The 23,885-nt window shown below is 38.6% G+C and overlaps 1 protein-coding gene across 2 annotated transcripts in view; it reads left to right on the forward strand.

The window, feature by feature from the left end:
* Positions 1–23,885, forward strand: part of LOC308677055 (disco-interacting protein 2 homolog C) — a 120,293-nt gene that overhangs the window by 8,487 nt on the left and 87,921 nt on the right. For both annotated transcript variants that reach the window (XM_081343215.1, XM_081343216.1), the window contains exons 3-5: positions 2,947–3,057; positions 20,737–20,862; positions 22,307–22,516. In XM_081343215.1, coding sequence (XP_081199341.1) covers positions 2,947–3,057; positions 20,737–20,862; positions 22,307–22,516 — 447 coding nt within the window. The remainder of the gene's footprint in view (positions 1–2,946; positions 3,058–20,736; positions 20,863–22,306; positions 22,517–23,885) is intronic.

A 23,885-nucleotide genomic window follows, 5' to 3' on the forward strand; every position in this document is an offset into this window, starting at 1 on the left:
TTCCATAGTCCCAACTTTGGCTTTAGATATTCTGGTCCTCACATTAACTATCAGTATTCTGTGTCATTTAATAGCCAACCAAATGCATCTATGAAGCCAACTTATATGGACAGACAGGCAAAATCTTTTGACTGTCATTTTTAGTAGCAGTCAAAGATTTAAAAAATAACCTTCAGTTATCAAGATTTAGAGCCAATGATTTCCCAATTTCATTGAATCTATCAAATCCAAGTTAGTGGTCATTACCATGTATGATGGAAGTTTTTCTCTTTTTTTAGTTCACTTTCATCTTCTTTGTAGATTAAAACAAGGCTTCAGAAGAGAATTCTTTTCAAGTAATTGAACGTTGGATGCATTACACTACCAATTAATTTATTGATTTTATATATTTATTTTCATCATGCATTTTCCAAACAAAGGACAAGTTAATTCTGCTTCCAATCACATTTCATTGAGAAATGTGATAATTAACATTTTTCTAGATGGGGTATGCATCGTGGAGTTATTCCTAGAAAACATATCAAAAGAGATTTCAAGGGATATCAGTACACAGTTTTACTAGATTTAATCCTCCATGCAAGGCAATAGCAATGAATCTATAACATCTACAGATTGCCTTGTGCATTATTTATTTGCACAAATTTTATTCTGGAAAAAGCAATTCCATCTGACTACGTTCCAACATTATATGTGCCAGACAGGTGGATGATGTTTCTATGAAGGCTACCTTCCTCTTGATAACAACAGTTTAATTTTTGAGAATTTTGTGTCTTATCTGGATACCAAAGGCTTAATATTTTGTGTTCTATATTTACCCTGCAAGAAAAAAAGTAGGCTGTTTTTAAAAATTGCAACTGACTAGTCTTGCTGAATACCTAATAAAAGCTTGTGCTGGGCTTCTATTGTTTGAAGAAAATTTGGGAACCAGCCATAAAATCATATTTATATCCCTCGTACATGGGAGAGAGGGGGAGAAGGTCCTATTTTGACCTTTAATGGAGGCAGAAAATGGAATTAGACATTTTCTATTTAAGGCTTCTTACCAGAGAAATATGCTCATGTCATTGGAAAAAATGAATGAACCAGCAATTGACCACTGCATGGACAGGAGACAAGAAGAAGACCCAGTTCCAAGGAGAATAAAAATTGAGACTCACCAATTATTTAGATAATCTCTATAGCTGCAGATTTATAATATTCTAAGAATATCATAACATATAAAAAAGCTGACTAACAATTCTTTTTGGTCGTACTGACACCAGACGCCAAGATTTCACAGTTGGAAATAGAAAATGAAATTGTACAAAGAGAAGAAACACGGTGGATAGGATGCAAAAAGCTTCCCCAGCTCAAGGATTATCAGCCCACTTCAATTGATACTTTGCCATCTTTGCCTTATCTGAAAATTATAGTGTTCTAGTATTATGCAACATACTCTCTCATTGGCTTGTAAAACTGGATAAGGTATTGCAAGATAAATAAAAATATTGTGCTTAAGTCTTGCAATATACAATAGGTAAGAAAGGGAATTCTAATGATCATCTTTAATTTTTCATTGGTGTCAAGTTGGAGGGTAGATAAACTAACTTTCAAATAAGCAGAATTGCCTTTTTTGTCCCCTGTGGTTCTTATCACCATAGTATCTAATTTGTGGACCTAAAATAGAGCTGTCGCCTGCTCCAAGCACAACCACATGATGCTCTTTGGAAAGAGCTGCCGAACTGATTATTTCAATTAACTCATGTTTATTTTTAACCATTTGCCAGGACAGTACAGAGCACATAATCCATCACGGAGTTATTTCTTGTTCCAACTCCTAACGTGCTTGGTTTTTTTTGTGTGTGTGTAACATGCTGTAGAGCCTAAATGCTCTTTGTTTGGAGATCGTACCAAATGGGATATTAAAAACTCTACCTCAGTATTCTTTCTCCTTCAGTCGAACAGACTTGGATCCATCTTCAAAAGATAGTAACATCTGGAGATAGCAGCTGGGGTTCACTGAGCTCAAGTGCTGGGAAAACCTTGTTTTGGAAAGGCTCAGTGGGTATATTTTGATTTGATGCATAAAATCAACAGAAGTGCCTGGTGACTCTCTAGAGCTGCAGAGCAGATGTAGTTCACAAGAACTCTGCACCTGGGCTCATCCTCACTTCGTTCCTTTTCTGTGACAGAAGTGGGAGAGCAGATCGTTTATTTCTCATTGTGACAGACAGAAAGCTTCTCCACTACTTCAATGGAGAAAGAATTGCTTTTGTCTGCTTAGGTGGAGCATAGGAGAAATTGTCCTCATCTTTCTGTTTCAAGAAAGAATTCCTTCCATTTATTCTGAAGAGCAAGATTTCATGAGGAGAGTCCTTTTCTATCTAGAGCTCAACCTTAACCCAGGAAAGGCACAATTCAAACTTGGGTTGATGTTTCACTTCTGGAAGCATCTGAATTGGTTTGCTTTTTCTTGTACTATGGTTATTTATATAAAACTGTTAGTGCACTTTCACTTTACAATATTAAAAATGATTAGCAAACATTGGTTGACTTGGCTCATAAAATATTTAATTATATACCAATGGAAGGTGGGCAGGATTACTACAATTGATGCTGCTGTTTTATCATTCTGACTCTGCCAGACATTATCCATTTCTGATTTGTACAGTCCTAACATGACAATATCCACAAAAGTGCATATCCCAGAGTTGTTATTCTGTAGCATTTTGCACATTTGTGCTGCATTTAATGATAGTAATGTACATCTTTTGTTCACACTTTTGATTTTGAACAATGTCATAAAATCCTATGTTATAATAATTTCTTTGCTTTGTATTAACTCTAGCATAGAGTTCTTGAGCAGGTCAAAGTTTTATTTGCATCCACTGTGCCACGGTTACCATAATTTTAAAAAAATAATGCAACAGAATCTGATATTTTTTCCTCTTTTTTCCACAAACACAGGAGTGGATCAAGCACTGCCACAAGAACGCAGAACACCCGTAACTCCATCCTCTTCCTCTCGATACCATCGCCGCAGATCCTCAGGGTCACGAGATGAGCGCTATCGGTCAGGTGTGTACAACAACAATAACAGTGTGTGTGTGTGTGTGTGTATTAGAAGGGAACATTCAGGAAAGTAAGGCAGCTTTCAGACTATTCTCCTTTCCCTCCTCCCCTCCCCTCCCCTCCCCTCTAGTTATTTCTTGATGGGAAGGTTACAATGAAAGAGAATGGCTGCCCCAATATCACCCACTGAGTGTTGGGCCAAGAATAGGGTTGGTCCTGTGTCTCCCCAGTCATAACGCAACCACTTGACCACTATATGATTCATTCAAATCTCCCTCTGAGATATCAGATCTATCTTGGACAGATTCATCTTATCAAATGTATTTTGTGATATGACTCTTAATCAAGTTTCCTGAATAAGATATCTACTTTACACAATGGCAAGGGAATATGATCAAGATTGTATAAATAAAACTTCCACACTGAAAATACGAACGTCTCTTAAAAGTCCATAAAATGGGATAATAATTAAGATCACACTGGAATTCTTTATAATAAATAAACATTGGAATATCAAAATATAATATTTTGTTGGATCAGTGGTATCTGTACAGATTGGTTTTGGCAAAAAAGAAAAAAGAAAATTGAAAAACTTATGAAAGACAAATTCAATTCAATTACATTATATGTTAGCAGGATTAATAATGTTTTTCGTTATTGTCTGTATGGGACAGGATAGAAACGTTTCAAATATTTGTATCTTCAAGTTAGATTATATACAGACGTGTGCGTATATGTTTCTAGTTTCATACCCAGTTAGTATTACCTTCACGTTTGAATTATTATTCATAAATTTATTTTATAAAAACAAAGGAAGCTAAATTATAAAGAAACCTATCTTGAGAGTTCATAAAAATGATTCTCTATAGGCAGCTCAAATCATGCTCTTCATGCTGGAGAGGAGAAAATTACCTTCTGGCTCAAGAAAATGTCAGTAGCTGCTAAAATACTAACATGAGCTTTTGAACAGCAATACTTCAACACTGCTGCACTATATTCAAGTTCTACTTGTTTGTTCTGAATGTTTTTTCTGTTGGAGCGGGGGAAAAGCAATCACCTTAAAAAAACCCTAATATTTGAATGTCACAGAAGCAGAAAAATAAGAGCATTAATTTTTTAATTCAACTCTTACAATCTCAAAGCCAAATGAGAACCTGTTAACTTGTTTTGTAAAGCACCAAGATAACATCACCTGATTCACACATCACCAGCTAATATGGTTTGTCTGAGCTTAGTCATTGTACCTAGTAAATTATAACTTATGTTTTAGGGTTATGTGAACCTGGATTATCTCCTTCCTTCCTTCCTTCCTTCCTTCCTTCCTTCCTTCCTTCCTTCCTTCCTTCCTTCCTTCCTTCCTTCCTTCCTTCCTTCCCTCCCTCCCTCCCTCCCTCCCTCCCTCCCTCCCTCCCTCCCTCCCTCGAAATGGATGGGATGGAGATGAGATTTTCCTTCCCCACAAGCCACAAACCATCCTCAGAGCCCCAGGCCATCCAGTAAAATCAGATTTTGATACCGTTCTGGAAGGCCAAAATGGAGAGGGCAGGCCTCACCTCCAATGGAAGAATGTTGCACAGGGTTGGGCCACAGCAAAAAAAAACCCTCTTAATAATAATAATAAATTTGGAAGGGACCTTGGAGGTCATCTAGTCCAACCCCCTGCTCAGGCAGGAAACCTTATACCATTTCTTCTCCTTGATACTCTCTGCTTCAATTCCTTAGCATGTGGGATGTGTAGCAGGCCTCTTCCCCTGGCATGGACCAAATTCCTCTGCAAGGCCCTTTAAATGATAGCAACATTTTGCAGCTCTTATGGCCACAAGATAGTCTTTAATTGTGGCTCTAACCCATATCCGGTAAGCTTCATTCTTAGTTTTCCTCCAGTAGTACTCTACTTGCCTTTTGGTCCTATTCAGAACTCACAGCTTCTGCATAAACCAAGAGGAGTTTGGGTGCTGATTGGCCATGTGAGGACACATGAACACAATCCTGTCCGGGACCTTGGCCACTTTTTGATTCCAAATGGTGGCCAAGACCTCCACAGAAATGTGCAGTAGAGTCCTCCAGGACCAGCTGGGGGATACCAGCTTCTTCTGAATTAATTGTCAAGAGCACATAATTCAAATAAGGCCTGTCTCTCGCTGTCTATTAATAATGCTTGGGACCGGCCTTGGAGAAGCAAGTTGAGCCAGCACAACACTGTGCTGCCCAGCCCCATCCTCCGCAGCTATTGAGAGGTCAAGGAGAAGAAGGATGGTTGCACTACCCATCCCATTCTCATCATCTGGAAAATCTTATAGCCACCAGGGCGTAGTCTAATCATGGCAGGGGAAATAACCATATCATGTCTAATGATGACAGATTCCCCTCCATATCATGTTGCCAGTGCTCTGACAAGAAAATCATATCCGCGGTGTGGCCACTATCTCAAGTGGGTCTTAGATGATCTGGGATAGATTGATGGCCATGAAGTCCTGGGCTGCTTCTGAGGCCAAGTCAGGGATAGGATGGAAGTCCCCTAGGACCATAAACCTGGGGACCTCCACCAGCAGACCCGAGATGGCCTCCAGCAGTGTAACAGGTAGGCTAGTACAACAGCAACACTCCCAGTTGGTTTATGTTTTCCACCACATTCCCAAAATGGTGGGTAGACACTGGACAAACTACATCCCTAGGATATTCCCCAGCTCCTTCTGAAACCCATGAGTGTCTGTTGGTCACCAAGGGTGGACCATTCAAATAGAGCCTTGCTCCCTATTAAAACCAATTAGGACCAGCCTAATTAGGAGAATAGCTGAACCAGTGCAACACTGTGCCACCTAGTCCCATCCCTGGTAGCCACTGAGATATCAAGAAGGATGGTTGCACTACCCTATCCCACTCTTTCCAGAGGTCATCCACAAGGGTGAACAATGCTATCTCTCTCCTATAACCTGCCCTCAAACCTACAGAAGGGTTCAGATCATTCATTTCAACCAGGACCCTCCAGAATCCTAGTTTCCTTTTTTCCATCACATTCCCAAGATAGTGAGGAGGGACAACCAGGAGGGACAGGGATCTAAAAAGCAGATAGTTGCCTTAATAGCCCCTATGGATCCTGTCTACTTTCTCAGATATAACAGAGTTAAACTGCTCCCAGATAATCTGCCAAATCCATTCCCCGGGTCTCTCCAATGGACCTGATGTATGTGTGGACTCAAACTGAGAATGGATCCAAGCAATTATATCCATCACGTGTTTAACAAATTCCTCTGCATAGCCTTTAAATGCTTACCCCAGCCCTCTTTTTCAAAGAGGAATTGGTGACCATGAACAGGCACATCAGACAACATTGGAGATGCAGTTTGACTGGAGAAATACTGACTTTTGCCACTCGTACCAGCATAAGGCAGGTCTAACACATGTCCGGTCAGCTTCATTCTTAGTTTTCTTCTAGCACCATTTTAGTTGCCTTTTGGTCCTTTTTGAGAACCCTCACCTCCTCCATGAACCATGGGGAGTTTTGGGACTGATAGAGCACATAAGCATGATCCTATCCAAGGCCTCACCTACGTTCTGATTCCAAGTTGCGGCCATGACCTCCACAAGTCTGTGCAGCAGAATCCGTAGGATATCCCCCCAACTCTTTCTGAAACCCGAGCAGGTCCATTAATCGCCAAGGATGAACTATTCAAATGGGGCCTGCCACTTGCCAGAGAACAACCACAAGTGCAAACAATGAGGTTTCTCTTCCATAACCACTTTTTCCACCATCTTTCTTAGAAAGGTGAAGGGGACACCAGACAAACCAAACCTCCAGCTCTTTTTGAAACCCAAATGGGTCCATTGGTTGCTGAAGGCGAACCATTCAAATAGGGCCTGCTTCTTGATCCCGTCTAATACTCCTTGGGACCCAGCCTTGGAGAAGGGACTTGAACCAGCGCAACACTGTGCTGCCCAGCCCAATCCTCCGCAGCCATTGAGAGGTCAAGGAGAAAAATTATGGATGCATTACCCCCTCCCACCCTCACCAGAGATCATCCACAAGTGTGAACAATGCCGTTTTTCTCCCATAACCTGCCCTGAAACTTTGCAGAGAGGGTCCATATCATTCATTTCAACCAGGACCCTGCAGAGTTCTGGTTTCCTTTTTCAATCACATTCCCAAAATAGTGAGGTAGACACTGGACAAACCAAATCCCCAGGGTATCCTCACTGCTGCTTCTGAAAGCCAAGTGGGTCCCTTAATTGCCATTCAAATGGGGCCTGCCACTTTTGCTCCCTATTAATACTGCTTGGGACCAGCCTTGTAGAAGGAACTTGAACCAGCAAAGCACTGTTCTGTTCAGCCCATCCTCCATAAAACTTGAGACCCAGCCTTGGAGAAGGGACTTGAACCAGTGCAATACTGGTTCAAATGGAGCCTACCACTCATTCCCTATTAAAATTGCTTGGGACCAGCCTTGAAGAAGGGACCTGAACCAGCACAACACTGTGCTGCCCAGCCCCATCCTCTTCAGCCATTGAGAGGTCAAAGAGAAGAAGGATGGTTGCACTACTCATGCCATTCTCATCAGAGATCATCTGGAAAATATTATAGCCACCAGGGCGTAGTCTAATCATGGCAGGGGAAATAACCATATCATGTCTAATGATGACAGATTCCCCTCCATATCATGTTGCCAGTGCTCTGACAAGAAAATCTTATCCGCGATGTGGCCACTATCTCGAGTGGGTCTTAGATGATCTGGGATAGATTGATGGCTGTGAAGTCCTGGGCAGCTTCTGAGGCCAAGTCAGGGATAGGATGGAAGTCACCTAGGACCATAAACCTGGGGACCTTCACCAGCAGACCCGTGATGGCCTCCAGCACAGGTAGGCTAGTACAACAGCAACACTCCCAATTGGTTTACGTTTTGCACCACATTTCCAAAATGGTGGCTAGACACTGGACAAACTACATCCCTAGGATATTCCCCAGCTCCTTCTGAAACCCATGTGAGTCTGTTGGTCACCAAGGGTGAACCATTCAAATGTGGCCTGCCACTCACTCCCTATTAAAACTGCTTGGGACCGGCCTTGAAGGAGGGACTTGAACCAGCACATTACTGGTTCAAGTGGGACCTACCACTCACTCCCTATTAAAACTGCTTGGGACCGGCTTTGGAGAAGTGCCTTGAAATAGCGTAACACTGTGCTGCCCAGCCCCATCCTCCACAGCCATTGAGAGGTCAAGGAGAAGAAGGATGGTTGCACCCACAAGCACAAACAATGCAGTTTCTCTTCTATTATCCCTTTTTCCACCATTTTCCTTAGAAAGGTGGGGGGGACACTAGACAAACCAAACCTCTAGCTCTTTTTGAAACCCAAATGGGTCCATTGGTTGCTCAGGGTGAACCATTCAAATAGGGCCTGCTTCTTGATCCCTACTAATACTGCTTGGGACCCAGTCTTGGAGAAGGGACTTGAACCAGTGCAATACTGTGCTGCCCAGTCCCATCCCCCGAAGCCATTGAGAGGTCAAGGAGAAAAAGGATGATTACGTTAACCCATGCCACCCTTGCCAGCAGACATCCACAAACACAAACAATACCGTTTGTCTCCCATAATCTCTCCTGAAACCCTACAGAAAGGGGTCCAGATCATTTGTTTCAACCATGACCCTACAGAGTCCTGATTTCCTTTTTCCATCACATTCCCAAAATGGTGGATAGATACTGAACAAACCAAATCCCCAGGATATTCCCTCAGCTCCTTCTGAAACCCAAGTGAGTCTCTCAGTTGCCAAGGGTGAACTATTCAGTTGGGGCCTGCCACTAGTTCCCTATTAAAACTGCTTGAGACCGGCTTGGAGAAGGGACTTGAACCAGTGCACTACTGGTTCAAATGGGGCCTGCCATTTGTTCCTTACTAAAAATGCTTGGGACCGGCCTTGAAGAAGGAACTTGAACCAGCACAATACTGTGCTGCCCAGCCCCATCCTCTGCAGCCATTGAGAGGTCAAGGAGAAGAAGGATGGTTGCACTACCCATCCCATTCTTATCAGAGATCATCTGGAAAATCTTATAGCCACCAGGGCATATACTAATCATGGCAGGGGAAATACCATATCATGTCTAATCATGACAGATTCCCCTCCATATCATGTGGCCACCGCAACAGGTAGGCTGGTACAACCAGCAACACTCCCAATTGATCATTCATCTTATTCATTAAAGCTTGCCTTAAAATAGTGCATAAGCCAGATCTGTGCTTGCCAAGGATAAAATTCTCAAAATCTGTGCATACTGAAAATAAATCAAGAGTTTTAGTAAAAAAGAAAAAAAGCTTACTGTTCTGCCTTTGCATGCTTGTGTAGTTTTTCCCCCATAGAACTTGTAACTGTACTCAGCAGAAAGACTTGTGCTCTGGGTGAGAGACTATTTCACAGGGGCTGATTGTTAATGACATCCGCATATCCATTTTCATGTTATGATCGTCCACTATGCTCCATGATAACAGCAGGCTAATGACAAGGAAGATACAAGAGACTACACAATACTGTAATTCAGCCACTTTGATCATAGCACATTAACTGCTTTATCACCTGTCACTTCCAATTAGCACATACCCTTATCCCATTGCTAATAGACACTTGGCAGCAAAATTAATTATATAGTCATAATTCCTAAAATTTGAGCTTTCAAACAGTTTTTGCTAAGCACATTCATGATTTCTGTAGCAGCAATGGCTGTAGACTGAGTAAGATTAACGTAAGTTTGCTGATGGGGAATATTCTTCGTTTGATGGAGGGAGAATACAGTGCTTAAACTAATTTATGATTAATAAAAATCAGCATTACTATCATGCAAATGTATTGGTACAGTCTCTTACAAGGAAGCAAATTATATCTAAATCTGCTCCATTTGAGGGGATTAACAAAGAATTCAAAAGCTGGTTGCAAATGATTGAAGACGTTCTTTGTGGAGATGGGATGTGCATCTGTGCGTGTGTGTGCATGTGCACAGATAAGCACACAAGCCAGTCAAATGTTCAATAAAACATTGCCATGCAACATGTTTCAGTTCAGGTCTTGAGCAAGCAATCAATATCTAATATCAAAATAATTTGTTATCTTCTCTTCCTTTCTGTGAGGAACCACGTTAAATTTCAATGGCCGATAAATGTACTCAGTCAGTGGGCTGATTTAAGGATACCATCCCTTTCTTTACCCCCAGGTTTTTGCTTATGTTTCTGAAGCCCATGAGATAAGGGATGTGTTCCTCTAAGTTTTTCCCTTTCCTCCATTCACCCAACTTATTATTTAAAACAATGTGACAAATAATATGATGGTAGCGTTATGACAGTGCTAAGCTTTACTGCTCTACCCCAAAGCAAGCAACAGAAGCACTATAAGTTGGCAGGGAAGCCTCTTTTCCAGTAGGATGAGGCAAGCCATTTTCAGCTAATTTTCAAGGGAAGAAAAGGGGTGTACTATAAATTGTAATTTTCATGCAAGTTTCAGAAGACAACTTGATCTGAAGGCATTAAATAATTGTCACAAGTACATTGTGCTTCATTAATAAAGTAAATAAAATTTTGATATTAATTACCTCACTCCTATCAGTTTTTAATTCTATTAAATTCTTGCTCCCCTTAATAATAAATATATGCCAGACACTTTACAACAATAGTCGCTGGCTTCAGAAGGTGGATATAACTGGGCAGTCATAGCACCAGTACTTTTAATCATACACATTGACACATTGCCCTGATTTATAAGCCAATGAGGTAGTATGTTTTATATTAGTATGTTAAAAAGGGGTGGGGCTACGTACTCCTGATCACACCCGCCATTTTGTAACCATTGTTACTGTAGACACCTTTGTCTCTGTCCTCAAACTTGCAAATACTTTTTCTTTTGCATAAAGATAATAACAATGGCTCTGCTTTCATTGGGATTCCAAGAATTAGTTTACTTTTATACTGTTAGGCCATAGCATAGGCCATATGTGGTTTTCTTCACTTCCCACTGATTTATCCCAAAGCTCCAAATTTGTGGAAATATCTTGAGAAGACAAGATGGAGACTAAGAAACTGATTGGAGTTGGGGAGGAGATGCCAGTTTGAATGTACTTCCTTTTGTTCTGTTGTCTCACCTGCTATTAAAGTATTGCTTGGTATTTGGTCCTTGCTACCAGTTGGGAAAGAAAGGAGATACAGAATGAAGGCCCATCAACAGATTCTTGCCCGACTCTTTGTTCACCTGTATTCTCTGGGTGCAGTAAGGGAGTCACATTGTACACTAGCATTGTTAAATAACCAAGGACTGTGAGACAAAAGACATTGTGATTTTTTTCTTTCCAGACCACTTTGATTTTGCACATTGCAGATTGGATTGCAGAATAAAATTATAATAAGTATCGGTAGTACCTTTGAAATATAAAGGTATACTTCCTCAGTATTTCAGCTCTGGTCTTTAGATTGAGATCATCATAATATGCAAATTGGCCTATCTTTAATTGGTTAAAAGAGAGACAGCTAATTAGCCAAAATGTATTTGGTGGTTTGACAAGTGATGATGAACAGCATCAATACCAATCATAGACAATTTAGCAAATCCATATAAGATGCAGAGTTGAACGATGACTTTAAATAGCCTATGAAGCCCTGGTACATTTCTTTGAAAATGTAAAATAAAAATAAGGCACAACATTGCCCAGATTTCAAAAAGCTTTAAAAGCAGGCTGAAAAATGGTTAGGCTCCCCCATTCTGAGGCCACAAAAGAACACTGGACTTTAATATACTTTAATATTCTTACGCATGGTCAAGGCTCAGCTCTACTCATTGTTTGATAAGAATTCCTATCTAGTTAAATTCCAACGTTATTTCCATTATCCAACATGTAGTTTTCATAGTCAATAAGATTAACTAGTATTAAGGTGCACTTTCAGTTAAAATTGTGAATGAATAACAAGATTGAAGCCTGGCCCACATGAGTGAGATTACTTGAGATTCTATAGGAAAGATGAAAAAAGTCTTGGCTTACTAACATGGAAACTTAAAATATTTACTAGGTGACACTTGATTGCATTGTCCTAAGAATGGAGTGTGGTGCTCTAAGCCAAAATGTAATAAATGTAATAAATCACCTTTTGGCCACAGTATGTTAGCCCTCTTCTGGGTCTTAGGAACTATGGAAGTCAGTATGATTGCCCTTCCTACGAGAGGAAAATCTTAATGTGCTTTGTGTATACCAGCAAAAGAACATAAGGAAGATTCATTCCATTAACTTTCATCTAGGAAAGTGCAGTTTTATAAGGGATCACCTAAATCAGGAGAGAACAACCTGTAAATATCAGAGGGCCAAACCTGATTTCTACGAGAACCATCTCTGACCATAATTACCTACAGCCTTCTCCTATCTTTTGATATGAGAATTAGATTTTGGAAATGATCTTAACTGAATCTAGTTTTGTTTTCCTTTTTCCTTTTTGGCCTGCTTTTACATACTTTAAATGTAGGTGGTTCTTCATATACTTTGAAAGAGAATTCAGTTCACATCAGTTGTTACTTCTGTTGCAAATATCACTAAGTAACTGAACCAGAAGCTATCTCTAATTAAAATATAGACTTGACTATTGAATAGTTTCAAATATGAACAGGAAGTAGATATTTGTTTAGGGTACAGAATAATTTGATTTCTATGCCGTTGAGTCCACAATTTCTCTGTGGAAATTGAGTGACGGACTCATAGGAATGAAAGGAACCTTGTAATTCATCTAGTCAACCCTCTGCCCAAGGCAGGAGCTCATATGATAACCATTATTTTCATTTATGGGATGCACAGACTGAGCAGTCATTTTTCCCATGTAACTACTGACATAGCTAATAACAATTGTGAATATTTGGTTAGAAAAACAGCTGGGGAAATTAATTCTATAAGTTGGAGAAACTGTTTATAAATTGCATAGTTGTATAGTTTAGAAATATAAATAATTGCTTGAAGTAACTGTTACGGTACAATTGTATTCTAATAGAAGTGAATATATGTAACTCACAGTCAAAGTGTGGAGTTCTTGATGCTCCCTGAGTTTGCTTCTTTGCTTGCAAATGTTTCATTACCCAGTTAGGTAACATCATCAGTGTGAGTCATGTTGTTGTTCACCAAAACCTCCATAGTTATTGTACTTTAAATTGATGTAAACATCATAGCTTGCTTTCTGAATATATAATAAGAACAATGTCTAACCCATCATCAAGTTATAAGATCAGCTCTGGCGAGACACATAATTAAATATCATTTTTTTGTTACTTATGGTGGTGTTTGAAAACTTATGTTGAAGTGTGTGAGTAAATGATTGTATTGATTGTTGGGGATAGGACACCCATGCCTCTTCATTAGCTTCTACCTTACATTGTAAAATAAATTCTAAAATTATATGTTGATACTCCAGTTCATACAAAATACTAAGCCATAATTAACTTATTTAGATTATGACTTAGCATGTTGTACAAATCCAACCACTGTGGTTTTTATAAACCATAGATGATGAGCTAAACATGTTATGGGAAAGCAGCCAATTATGTTTATTTGATAAAGAATGGTTAAGTAAACCAGTGCTTTGTACAGCAAATGGCCTCATTTGATATTGTTTCTAAACCTCAAGGTTTACACAAGTTAATCCAAAACTAGCCAAACCACATGCTTGATATCTGAGCTGAGCCACAGCTTATGGACTTTGACCGTGAGAAGATCTCACTCAGCTTTCTATTGAACTATGAGTTACTATCAACATGACTACTGTATGTACTGATAAAATGAGCACAACTGAAATTGTAATAATTTACCACATATTGTCTCATCTGATTTGGTCCCACGTTTTACTGTGTATTGTTTGGCTATTTAGAGAGACTAGCAGTTTGAATAATAAATCTTGCACAGATGGCTAGAGCACAAGCAAGCAAATAATCCTTCTAGTCATGTCATCACTTCATTCTGAAGAGCCGATATTGATCATCTAAGAATAATGAAAAACATGAGTTGAATCTAGTGTACGGGCCAGCTAATCTGGAAAGGAAGAAGAGGAGGCGGAAGGTTAATGTGCAAAGTTGTTTATTCAATGCTTCACATTTTTGATAATTTGGAATGAAACAGAACAACCTTTTCCCAAATCTGTTTTAAAATGTAATAATCCCATTAAAAATATCACAGTGCTTAAGACAAATAATAGCCTCATCCGCACTGGTAGAGGAGGCATGCTGCCAACCTTGTCAGTCAAGGAATTCTGGCAGGCAGAGTTCAGGAGAAAGATTATCTACTGTGGCTTCTGCCCTGTGGAACATCTTATTCCCTAAGGGGAATTGGCTGCTACCTTTTGCTGCTTCCTCAGGAGCCTGAAGTCTGCCAGATATCCTGGGGCCCTAACGGGAGAATCACATTGGAGGTGATTGTTGAATTAAAAGGCAATCCCATCTCCACCCCACCCCTTGTTCCCCCTTTCCCATCTTTTAACTATATCTTGATTAGGATTTCTAGTTTTATTCCTTTAAAGATATTTGTTAGGTTTTTAATGTTCTAATATTGAAGCTGCCCAGAGTCATTTGCAATGAGATGGGGAGGGGACAAATTAAATTCAACAAACAAACACATAAAATAGCATGTTTAGTCTGAGGAAGGCTTAAAGCTGGGGTCTTCAAACTCTGCCCTTTTATGACTCATGGACTTCAATTCCCAAAATTCCTCAGTCACAAAAAATTAGTAAGGAGCTGTGTTAAAATAATAGCTGTAGTTTTTTTATTAATAAGTAAAATTCAGTTTTAGTTAAAAGGCAACAAATCATGTCACTTCTTTAATAAAAATAGTGCACAAAAACATTTGCACAGTACAATTGTTAGGAACTGCTGATATCTGACTAGTGGCATAAATACAGAAGAGGCAAGATAGTAGCCACAATAAGGCTGCAGAGGCAGGGATATTAGGTGGGCTTTCACTCCTTAGAAAAGCTAAACCACATTATGGGCCCCTCTAAGGATGGCTCATCCTTACAGAAAAGCTGGGCATTTACTTAAGATAGCATGATGAGTGGAAACAAAGGGAGCTTTTGGTTAAGTGTAGCAACCAGCTATGTGCATGCCATCTTGACAACTACTAGATGGCAACAAAGAGATACACACCTAAGTTCCTGGAATTTTCTAGCATTTTTGGAATGGCTTGGTCTAGAATGCTCAGTTTCCCTTAACTATGGTTAAGTTTTGAAATTCAGGAGCTTTCGTGTCTTTTGACTGCTAGTTGGTGATATTGGGGGTTGGGATATTGTTTACTTATTGATTGCACATGTGCAGATGAAACTTTGTTCGCTCACCGCTTCCTAACAGGCCACGGACCAGTATTGTCCTCAGGCAAGAGGTTGTGGACCCATGGAATAGATGATCTGTTTACTTTTCATGATGGTCAGGGTTACTGCAGTGTGTGTTTGTGCATGTTCTTACACAGGTTCTGTTGTGGGAAATTGGGTCGTTACTTTGGTGGTAGAGCACGTGGTTAGTGTGGGTCGTTCTACTACAATGCTCTACTTTCTTGTATTATTCAGGTAGGGGAAACTGCTTTGGATGCCACCTCTTTCCTTTATTAAGATTGTTTTAATTAAAAAATTAAATAAGAAACTGTCATCCTGCAAAGCAAAGAACTGGATTTCAGCCACCACTTTTACCAAAGAAGTGTCTTGTTACTGTGGCAGCCATTTTGTGAATATGCCCTCCATAGAACTGCCAAAGGGATCGCAGCCTAAAAGAGTGGCTAAGGATAGAATTTATTTAAGATAGAAAACAATCTTTAAGCAAAAGAATATGAATCCATGATAGTAGTTTCCATCTTATGGTTTAGAGAGATCGCCAAAAGGACTATGAGTTTTGTTATTTAATTCTTGAAGGATGATAGCTAAGGCCAAGAAAAACATCTTAGATTTATTTTGTGGTTAAGCAGCATAGTTTTTAGTTTTGGCTTTAAAATTGGATTAATTTGCTTAGCTTCAAAAACATTCTTTTGAATGGATTCAGTTGGTCTCCATTCATTTCTTTGTTTTATTGGTGAATAATGAGCTCAAGGTCTTGGCTTGCAAGCCTATCTAGCTTTCTTTAGAACTAGATATAAAAATAAAAATAAAAAAGAAACTTATTCAGAATTATGCGTTGCTGATTTCACTAGAGCTTGTTTCTAGTAAATATCTTTATTTATGGTAGGCAGTTGTTCCTTTATTATCAGTGATAAAGATGAAGAAACTACAGTTAAAAAAACCCAAACCTTTTTATTTTATTTTATTTTTTATTTATTTGCCCAAAACTAAACTATGCATCTGCATTAACATTAACTCTCAAATGTAATTTCCCTATATTCTCTTCACTTGCCTGCCTGTTCTAATGAAAAAAACAAGTTTTCAAAAAAGAGGTTTCAGAATAGTCAGTAGGTGAAAAGACTACTCATGCATTCATTTTGTTTGCTCTATTCTAATTCTGAGTCATAGTTTTGTTATTTAAATTATGTATAAATTTTACATAGATGCTAAATAAATGTAGGCACCCCACACTAAAATTACATTGGCTTAACTTTTGCCTAGTAACACCAATTGGAACTATCCAATGCTACCAATTCTCAACACTCACAGGAGGCTCTAAAGGATAAGATAGCTGATGATATTTAATGATGCTGAAAGATGTAGCTTCATAAGGAAGGGTGCACAGTTCCCTCCAAAACAATTGCAGGTCATACATAAAAGTGGCCAGTTTAGATTCCATCCAATACTCACACATGAAACCCTGTGTAAAACACAACTGAAAAAAATCCAGAATGACCTCTTTAATCCAGACCTCACTTGGCCAATATTGTTGGTTGCAAATAAAGAATGAATTTGACTGAACACGAGTTAGAGCTGCTATTAAGGTTTACCTCATAGCAGTAAGAGTGGTGAGGCATCAATACTTCACTGCTCTTATTGCACCCACAGAATACCAGTCAGCAATCCTGTTTAGGGTCACCCGGACTCCTTAGAAAAGGTGACCCAGAAATCCACCCCACAGGGCTGTTCAGATAAATTTTCCAGGAGGATAAAATCTTTGGATGCGATATGTGGTGCAAGTCCTGTGAAGATGCTCAGGGAGCAGATTTACCCAGTTATCTGGAAACAGTTTGTTTCTGTTGAGCCTGAGGAAGTGGACAGGCTCTGTGGAATGCAAATGCCAACACCTAGGCCTCTCCTGGCTGGTTACAGACTCTCAGAAGGTAATGGTAAATTCAGCACTGTTCACTGCCTTTTTAAAGAGGAACTGGTGTGTCCCCTACTCAAGAAACCATTGCTGGACCCTCCTGTTCCTATTTTATCCAGGCTGCCCTTGAAAAGTATGCCCAAAGAAAAGAGGTGCTCCATGAACTGCTTCTGGGTCTATTCAAGGTGTTGGTTATGACCTATAAAGCCCTGCATGGTATAGGGCCAGGCTATCTATGAAACTAGCTTCATCCCATCACATTGGCCCATCCCACCAGGTGAGGCAAGGAAGATGTGTTGTGGACCCTGTCAGTTAAAGAACTTTGACTGGCAGGGTCTAGGAGGAGAGCCTTCTCTGCCATTGCCCCCACCCAATGGAATATTCTTCCTCTGGAAGCAAGGCAGGGCCCCCACTCTTTTGGCCTTCAAAACATGGCTCTGCCACGTTATGTGAGGATGCCAAAAAAAACAAACACTCAGTCACAGGGTTGGTTCATGCCGTGAGAGTTCTCCCTTTATATTTTTTTACATCTCAAAAACCTGGTAATTTAATAGGGCTATGTAGACCTTTTACATCCACTTGTCGCATCTCTAACCCTCCAAATCTACTTTTAATAGAGTAGCTTCTAGAAGAAGGAACATGCTTCTAGCTTTTACTCCCTTCTCCAAGTGTCCCATTCCTAGATTTATTCTCTTTTTGGCTCCTAGAGCTCCTGTTCCTATGTTCTTCCACCCCAAGAGAACAGCATCTCTTCTCTCTTTTTGCCTCATGCACAAAAGGAGATGTTTATCCAGCCAACCTTCCTTCCCACTCTTCAGTTTTGGCACTTTGATCCCTTCCCCTTGGCTAACCTGGGTTCTTCCTTCCTTTCAGTCCCTATCCTGTTCTCTCTCTTAACTGGTAACAATCATGGTTCAACTACTATAATGACTCTACTATAAATAATTCATGTCCTTCTCATAATTCCTCTATTATTCTTTTTTCCCTTCAGTATTCAATTTAATCTAGTGCTTCTTTGCAATCCAGCTTGTTTCACCTCAGTTGTGTCCTTCACTACTATTCCATATCAGTTATTCCTCTTTCTTCCCACATTAGATAAAGCTCAAGGCATTGGGGAGGTGGTCAGACCTTGTCCTCTTGCATACGTAAGACTGCTTGAGCCCTCCCTCTCCCTTTCCTCCCCACTGGGAAGGTTGCTGCCCAATAATTATCCATCCACTCCTTCAAATGCTCTTCTCCTTGGACTGTTCTCAAGCTTGCTGTGCAAGACTCTTACTCCTCTACTTCTTAAAGCAAACTACAGCTAGAGTCTGAGTCCATTGCCATCCAGACACAGACAGCCCTACAGGGTTCTCCAAGCAGAGTCCAAATTCATTCTCCACACTCATAAGGCTCTCAAGGAGGCTGATGGAAGCATCTATTAGGTCAGGTAAATATTTATGCTTCTAAAATATAGAATAATTTTGTGTGTGCAGTATAAAATCAACAAAAAGGTTATAAAATTATATTGCCTTCCCCCTTCCTTCCTTCCTTCCTTCCTTCCTTCCTTCCTTCCTTCCTTCCTTCCTTCCTCCCTCCCTCCCTCCCTTCCTTCCTTTGCACACAAACACATATCTTTCTCAGAATATCCATTAATTTCACACATGAATACATTTCATGCAAAATTCTATAGCACAGGTGGGATTTTTCTGATATCCTTCTACTGTTTGTCTTGGTGCTTTTGCCAAAAAACCATGGAACACCATGCTTTATATACTTAGTCTTTTCAATTTGTATTGAGTGGGAAGCAAAGATATATAATACAAACTAGCATGATAGTGCTGGCAAACTTCATGCCTTCAATACATAAGACATTCAGTTTGGGAAAAAACCTCATTTTTAATTTCAATTTAATAATGGAAGAAAAGAATTATGAATAAAGAAGAGCAAATCAACCTAATGCAGGCAGTTTACAATTTCTGCTTTGGTCAAAAATTAAGTCTAAACGTAAGAAATTTAATCTAAACTTATGTAGAAAAAAGTTTTGTTTTATGAGGGCAAGGTGGAGGAGTTTGACATATGTAATTGAACGATCCAATGCATTGTTTTATAAAGTGGGTTTGAAAATGGGATGAATAGGTTATAGTTTAAAGCTTGTAGAAATATTTTGAAATTAAATTTGGAAAGTATTTATATTAAGAGGAAAAAAGGGAAAGATAAGTTTTTGACCTTCCATTTTTCTTTATTTTTTATTTAAGTGTATGTATGTGAAAAGTTAAAAAAGATGCATTAATCGATGTTAATTATAAAGATGAGATTTCTTAAGAAATGTTTAGAATCTTAAAATGAATATAAAAGAGTTTTCTCTTTAAGGTAAAAGTATTTGAAAGCATATGATTTTTATATGATATTAATATCCATATTAATAAGTGTAAATATTATCATTTCCCACAACAGGGAGAAAATGGATTTAGTTTAGTTGCAATGTAAACTGTTTTTAAACAAAAGACATTTTATTTGGTCTAGCATCTATTGGGATATTCTGTTTTTTTAAGCTTGAAATAGGAAAGTAAAATTAGAATTAGGTTTGAAACTTTGATGATTGTATAGTACCTTGTGTTGCTTGTAATAATTATAGACAATGCAAAAAGCTGAAGTTGTAAATGTATTAGTATTTTACTGTTTTGGAAAGAATCAAGAGGCAACACCTTCCCTCCCCCCCTCTTTTTTAAATCCTGCCCTCCCCCCTTTTTAATCTTCATTGTATTTTATGCTATAATAAATCTTGATAGAACTTTCATTTTAAAAAGAATTAAGTCTAAACTATATACCGTCTCAAAGTTTTTGAAAACAATAATCTTGTTTAAACAATGCTGCATAGTCAGGTGGGGATCCACAGGAGTTGTTTTATAACCCATCTGAACTATACATCTGGAAAAGAAGAAGCTACATAATAATGTTCTTCAGACGAACCTACAATATTGAAATTATTTCTGTGTTCTGCCATGTTCTGTTCACTTTTCCCATCATTTGTTTAGACAGTCTATATTAGTATATGACTAAAGTATTAAGAATTAAAAGCAACCTAGAGAAAATCCCAAACAGCAAATTGTGTTTAGAATGAACCTCCAAAGAAACATAAAGAAAAAGGTTTTAATTAGCTGGAATGATCCAAATGCAGATCCTGCAGAAATGGTTGCCCTAAAAATAACTATTTTTGCTTATTGTTACTAATAGAATGTATTTTCAAGGCATTGTATTTTGGGCTTCAGCTTGTGTTCTTCTAGAATAATGTAAAGTTTTAATGTAGAGTTGTGTTTGGCTTGACTGGGATATATAGCTTGCTGCTTTTTCACTAGGAAAACTTCTGCAGAATTGACTCCAGGTCTCTAAGGAATTTACAAGATTAATTGTCTTCTAGAAACTATCTGTGTTTATTAACTTTTGTTGGGGTTCCAAACTGATACGTAGGTTTTTGATTCTAGATGTCCACACAGAAGCAGTCCAGGCAGCTCTTGCAAAACATAAAGAACGGAAGATGGCAGTACCTATGCCATCCAAGAGACGTTCGCTGGTGGTGCAAACATCAATGGATGCCTACACCCCTCCAGGTAAGGACATATATACGTACTAAAGGTATTACGTACTTGGATTTCAGAAGCTGTTTTGAGCACTTGTAACAGTAAATAGGTGTAGATGAATATGCAAGGTAAGAACCCCGCCATGTGTTGGTTACAACAACCTGTCTGATCCATCTCTTTTCTCACATTTGATGCATCTAATTTTATGTTATTTATTAAAGCCTTTTCTTGAGCAGCAAGCCTCAACTGACAGTGGTACATAGGAATATTAGAAAAGAAAGAGCATTCTGGCTTCCTGCATAGGTTAGACATGGACCTCTCTTCTTACCAGAACATTGATTTTTCTCTAACTTTCCAAGGAAAAAAATCAAATAAGAGTTTAAAAAAAGAAAGAAAAAGACTACTGGGGTTACAATGCAGTAGCTTGGGAGTATCTTGTATTGTACTTCATAATTTGGGACCAGATTTCTTGATAGGTAGATATAGCTGCATAGAGAATGCTAATGTGGCATTTTAAAGTCATTTTAGTGTGGCCTTTTAAAGTACACAGACCTTGTTTGCCGATAGCATTGTGGCAGGATAGATTTGATTTGCACACTTCACCTGACCAGAGCCAGGAAATCATTTTGCATCAGGGAGTCTGTGTGCTTTTAGCCACTTTCCAAGGTACTTACAGGATTCCAAGGCTAGAATCCTGTAAAAAGTGAAATAGCTTTACAAGTTATTGGAAGTTTATTGTGTTTTTCATTTCATGAACAAAAGCACATTAAACAAAAACTGAAATCATATCTCATTGTTGCATGGTGATCTGGTAACTTCTGAGGACTACAAAAAAGAGGCCAGAGATATGGATTGCTTCCATTCCTTTACCAAAGTTGACACATATTGTCTCTATTCTAGGCCCTAATTCCTCTCACTGCAAATATTTTGAGATGTCCTGTGAAATAATCATAAGGGATATGAAGAAATTTGTAGAGTGCCGTTTCTGTTGCTGTGTGTTATTCACTTAATTCTGCCATATTAAAGTTCTTAGTTGAAGATTTTGAGTTCCCGCTGTGGCCAAACCAGATATTCTTCTGCTATAGCTTTATAGCATCTGGTGTTTATTGCACACTGTTACTAATGTTAGAGAATTGCTACTTTGGGAATGGAAATGCTTTTAGAATAAAGCAATGATTCTGACTAAATTGTGAATAATACAACAACATTTCCTGTTTTGATATAAGTTCTAAATCAAGATATCTAGTTGTTTGGAGAAAATTATTGTAATGGCTCAATTTTGTTGCCTGGATACACCAGTATATTCAAAGTTATGCCAACTACTTAAACCCATAGCTCAACAGAAAATGGTTCCTGAATTGTTTTGCAAAATTCTTGGACCACCACTGCAATTTGAACTGACCTTTTTCGCTTTGGGTCAGTGCCTGAATACTGCAACATAAAATCTTAGCCCTTGCTTTGTCTGCCGTGCTAGATACTTCCTCTGGTTCAGAAGATGAAGGTTCTGTGCAGGGCGATTCACAGGGAACACCGACCTCAAGCCAAGGGAGTATAAATATGGAGCACTGGATCAGCCAAGCCATTCATGGCTCAACCACATCTACCACTTCTTCATCCTCAACACAAAGTGGTGGCAGTGGGGCTGCGCATAGGCTAGCTGATGTTATGTCTCAAACGCATATAGGTATGTATGGACTGCTTTTTTTACATATATTTGTTATCTGTTAATTAGTTGTATTTATAGGTATTATTTCACAAATATTTCAAAACACAATGTAACTTTGAAGGAAAAACATTTCACTGTTTTGGAGAAATATTCAAAAATGCCTTTTCAAGGACACTCAGCAGATATCAGTGCCAGATGTGTTAAAATATTTTTTTAAAGCTTCTCTCTATTTCCTTTAACTTTGAACCATCATTCAGACTAGAAGTTCTTTATCTCCTCTCCTAGGTTTTTTTTTGAAAACAATAGTTCTCTTATACTATTAATTGAAGGTCATATGTTCTTTCAACAACAACAAAAAACCAGCAATGGGTGGAAGAATTCCTTTCTTAAGACGAAATTTTATCATGGAATATTAAATATTTTTAATAATACAAAACTGGATAAATCAAATATTTAATGGCATATGTTAGTTGGGGGAGGGAACAAGTTCTATCAAAGGCCTGAAATTATTAAATGTTCTAACCAAGACAGTTTTTTGAGTTAAACACCATAACAAGCTGCAACTCTAATTTACAAACCATATATTCCTACAGTTTGAAAATTTGCAACTAAAGAGAATTATGGGTTAGTGTGACAGATAAAACTAGTTTTTACATTTCTTAGTTAGATAATAACTAGATATTTAGAGATCACCTTCTCAATCTGATGGCGTGAGGAGAAGATAGCTTTTAATGAAAGGCTTATGAGTAAATCAGTTTATGCTGGAAGAGAACACAATTGCAGGAATTGAAATAAGAACCCTTCAAATAGAAAAAAACTCTAGTTCTCAAAGTATGGATTGCTAATAATATTAAAGGAGTGTAACTCAGGTTGACCATATTACTGTTTGCAAAATAGGAGTTTGAGGAAAACTAACCAGTCAGTAATGCATGGATAAGGTAGAACACTTCATTCATGCTTTAAAGTAAAATAAGACATCAATGTGTTGTCTCCACAATATCAATCAGGAATAACAATGTAGTATTAATGACAAAAATGTGTAAATGTTCATGTTTCCATTAAGGAAATACATTTTATAGGTTACTCTGCCAGTGGGAAGTGCCTCATTATAACAAGCCATTGCATTTTGAAAGTACTAATTGTGATCAATATGAATGTTGAAAAGAAAGCACTCACCACCTCTTACTGCAAAGAGGATATTTCCAATCTGAACACAAGGGGAAACTAACCTTCTAAGCCACATGTGAAATATCATTAACTTCTTCAGGTAATATATCATCCCCAACAGGAAGTCTTGGGAGGTTGAATGGAGATCATAATGTGAAATATGAACAGGGCCTGGAGTGCCAATAATTTTTTTGCAAGGATATTGAGACCTTTTTAATGT

The sequence above is a fragment of the Vipera berus genome (assembly GCF_964194415.1).
Source record: "Vipera berus genome assembly, chromosome: Z".
Lineage (NCBI taxonomy): Eukaryota > Metazoa > Chordata > Lepidosauria > Squamata > Viperidae > Vipera > Vipera berus.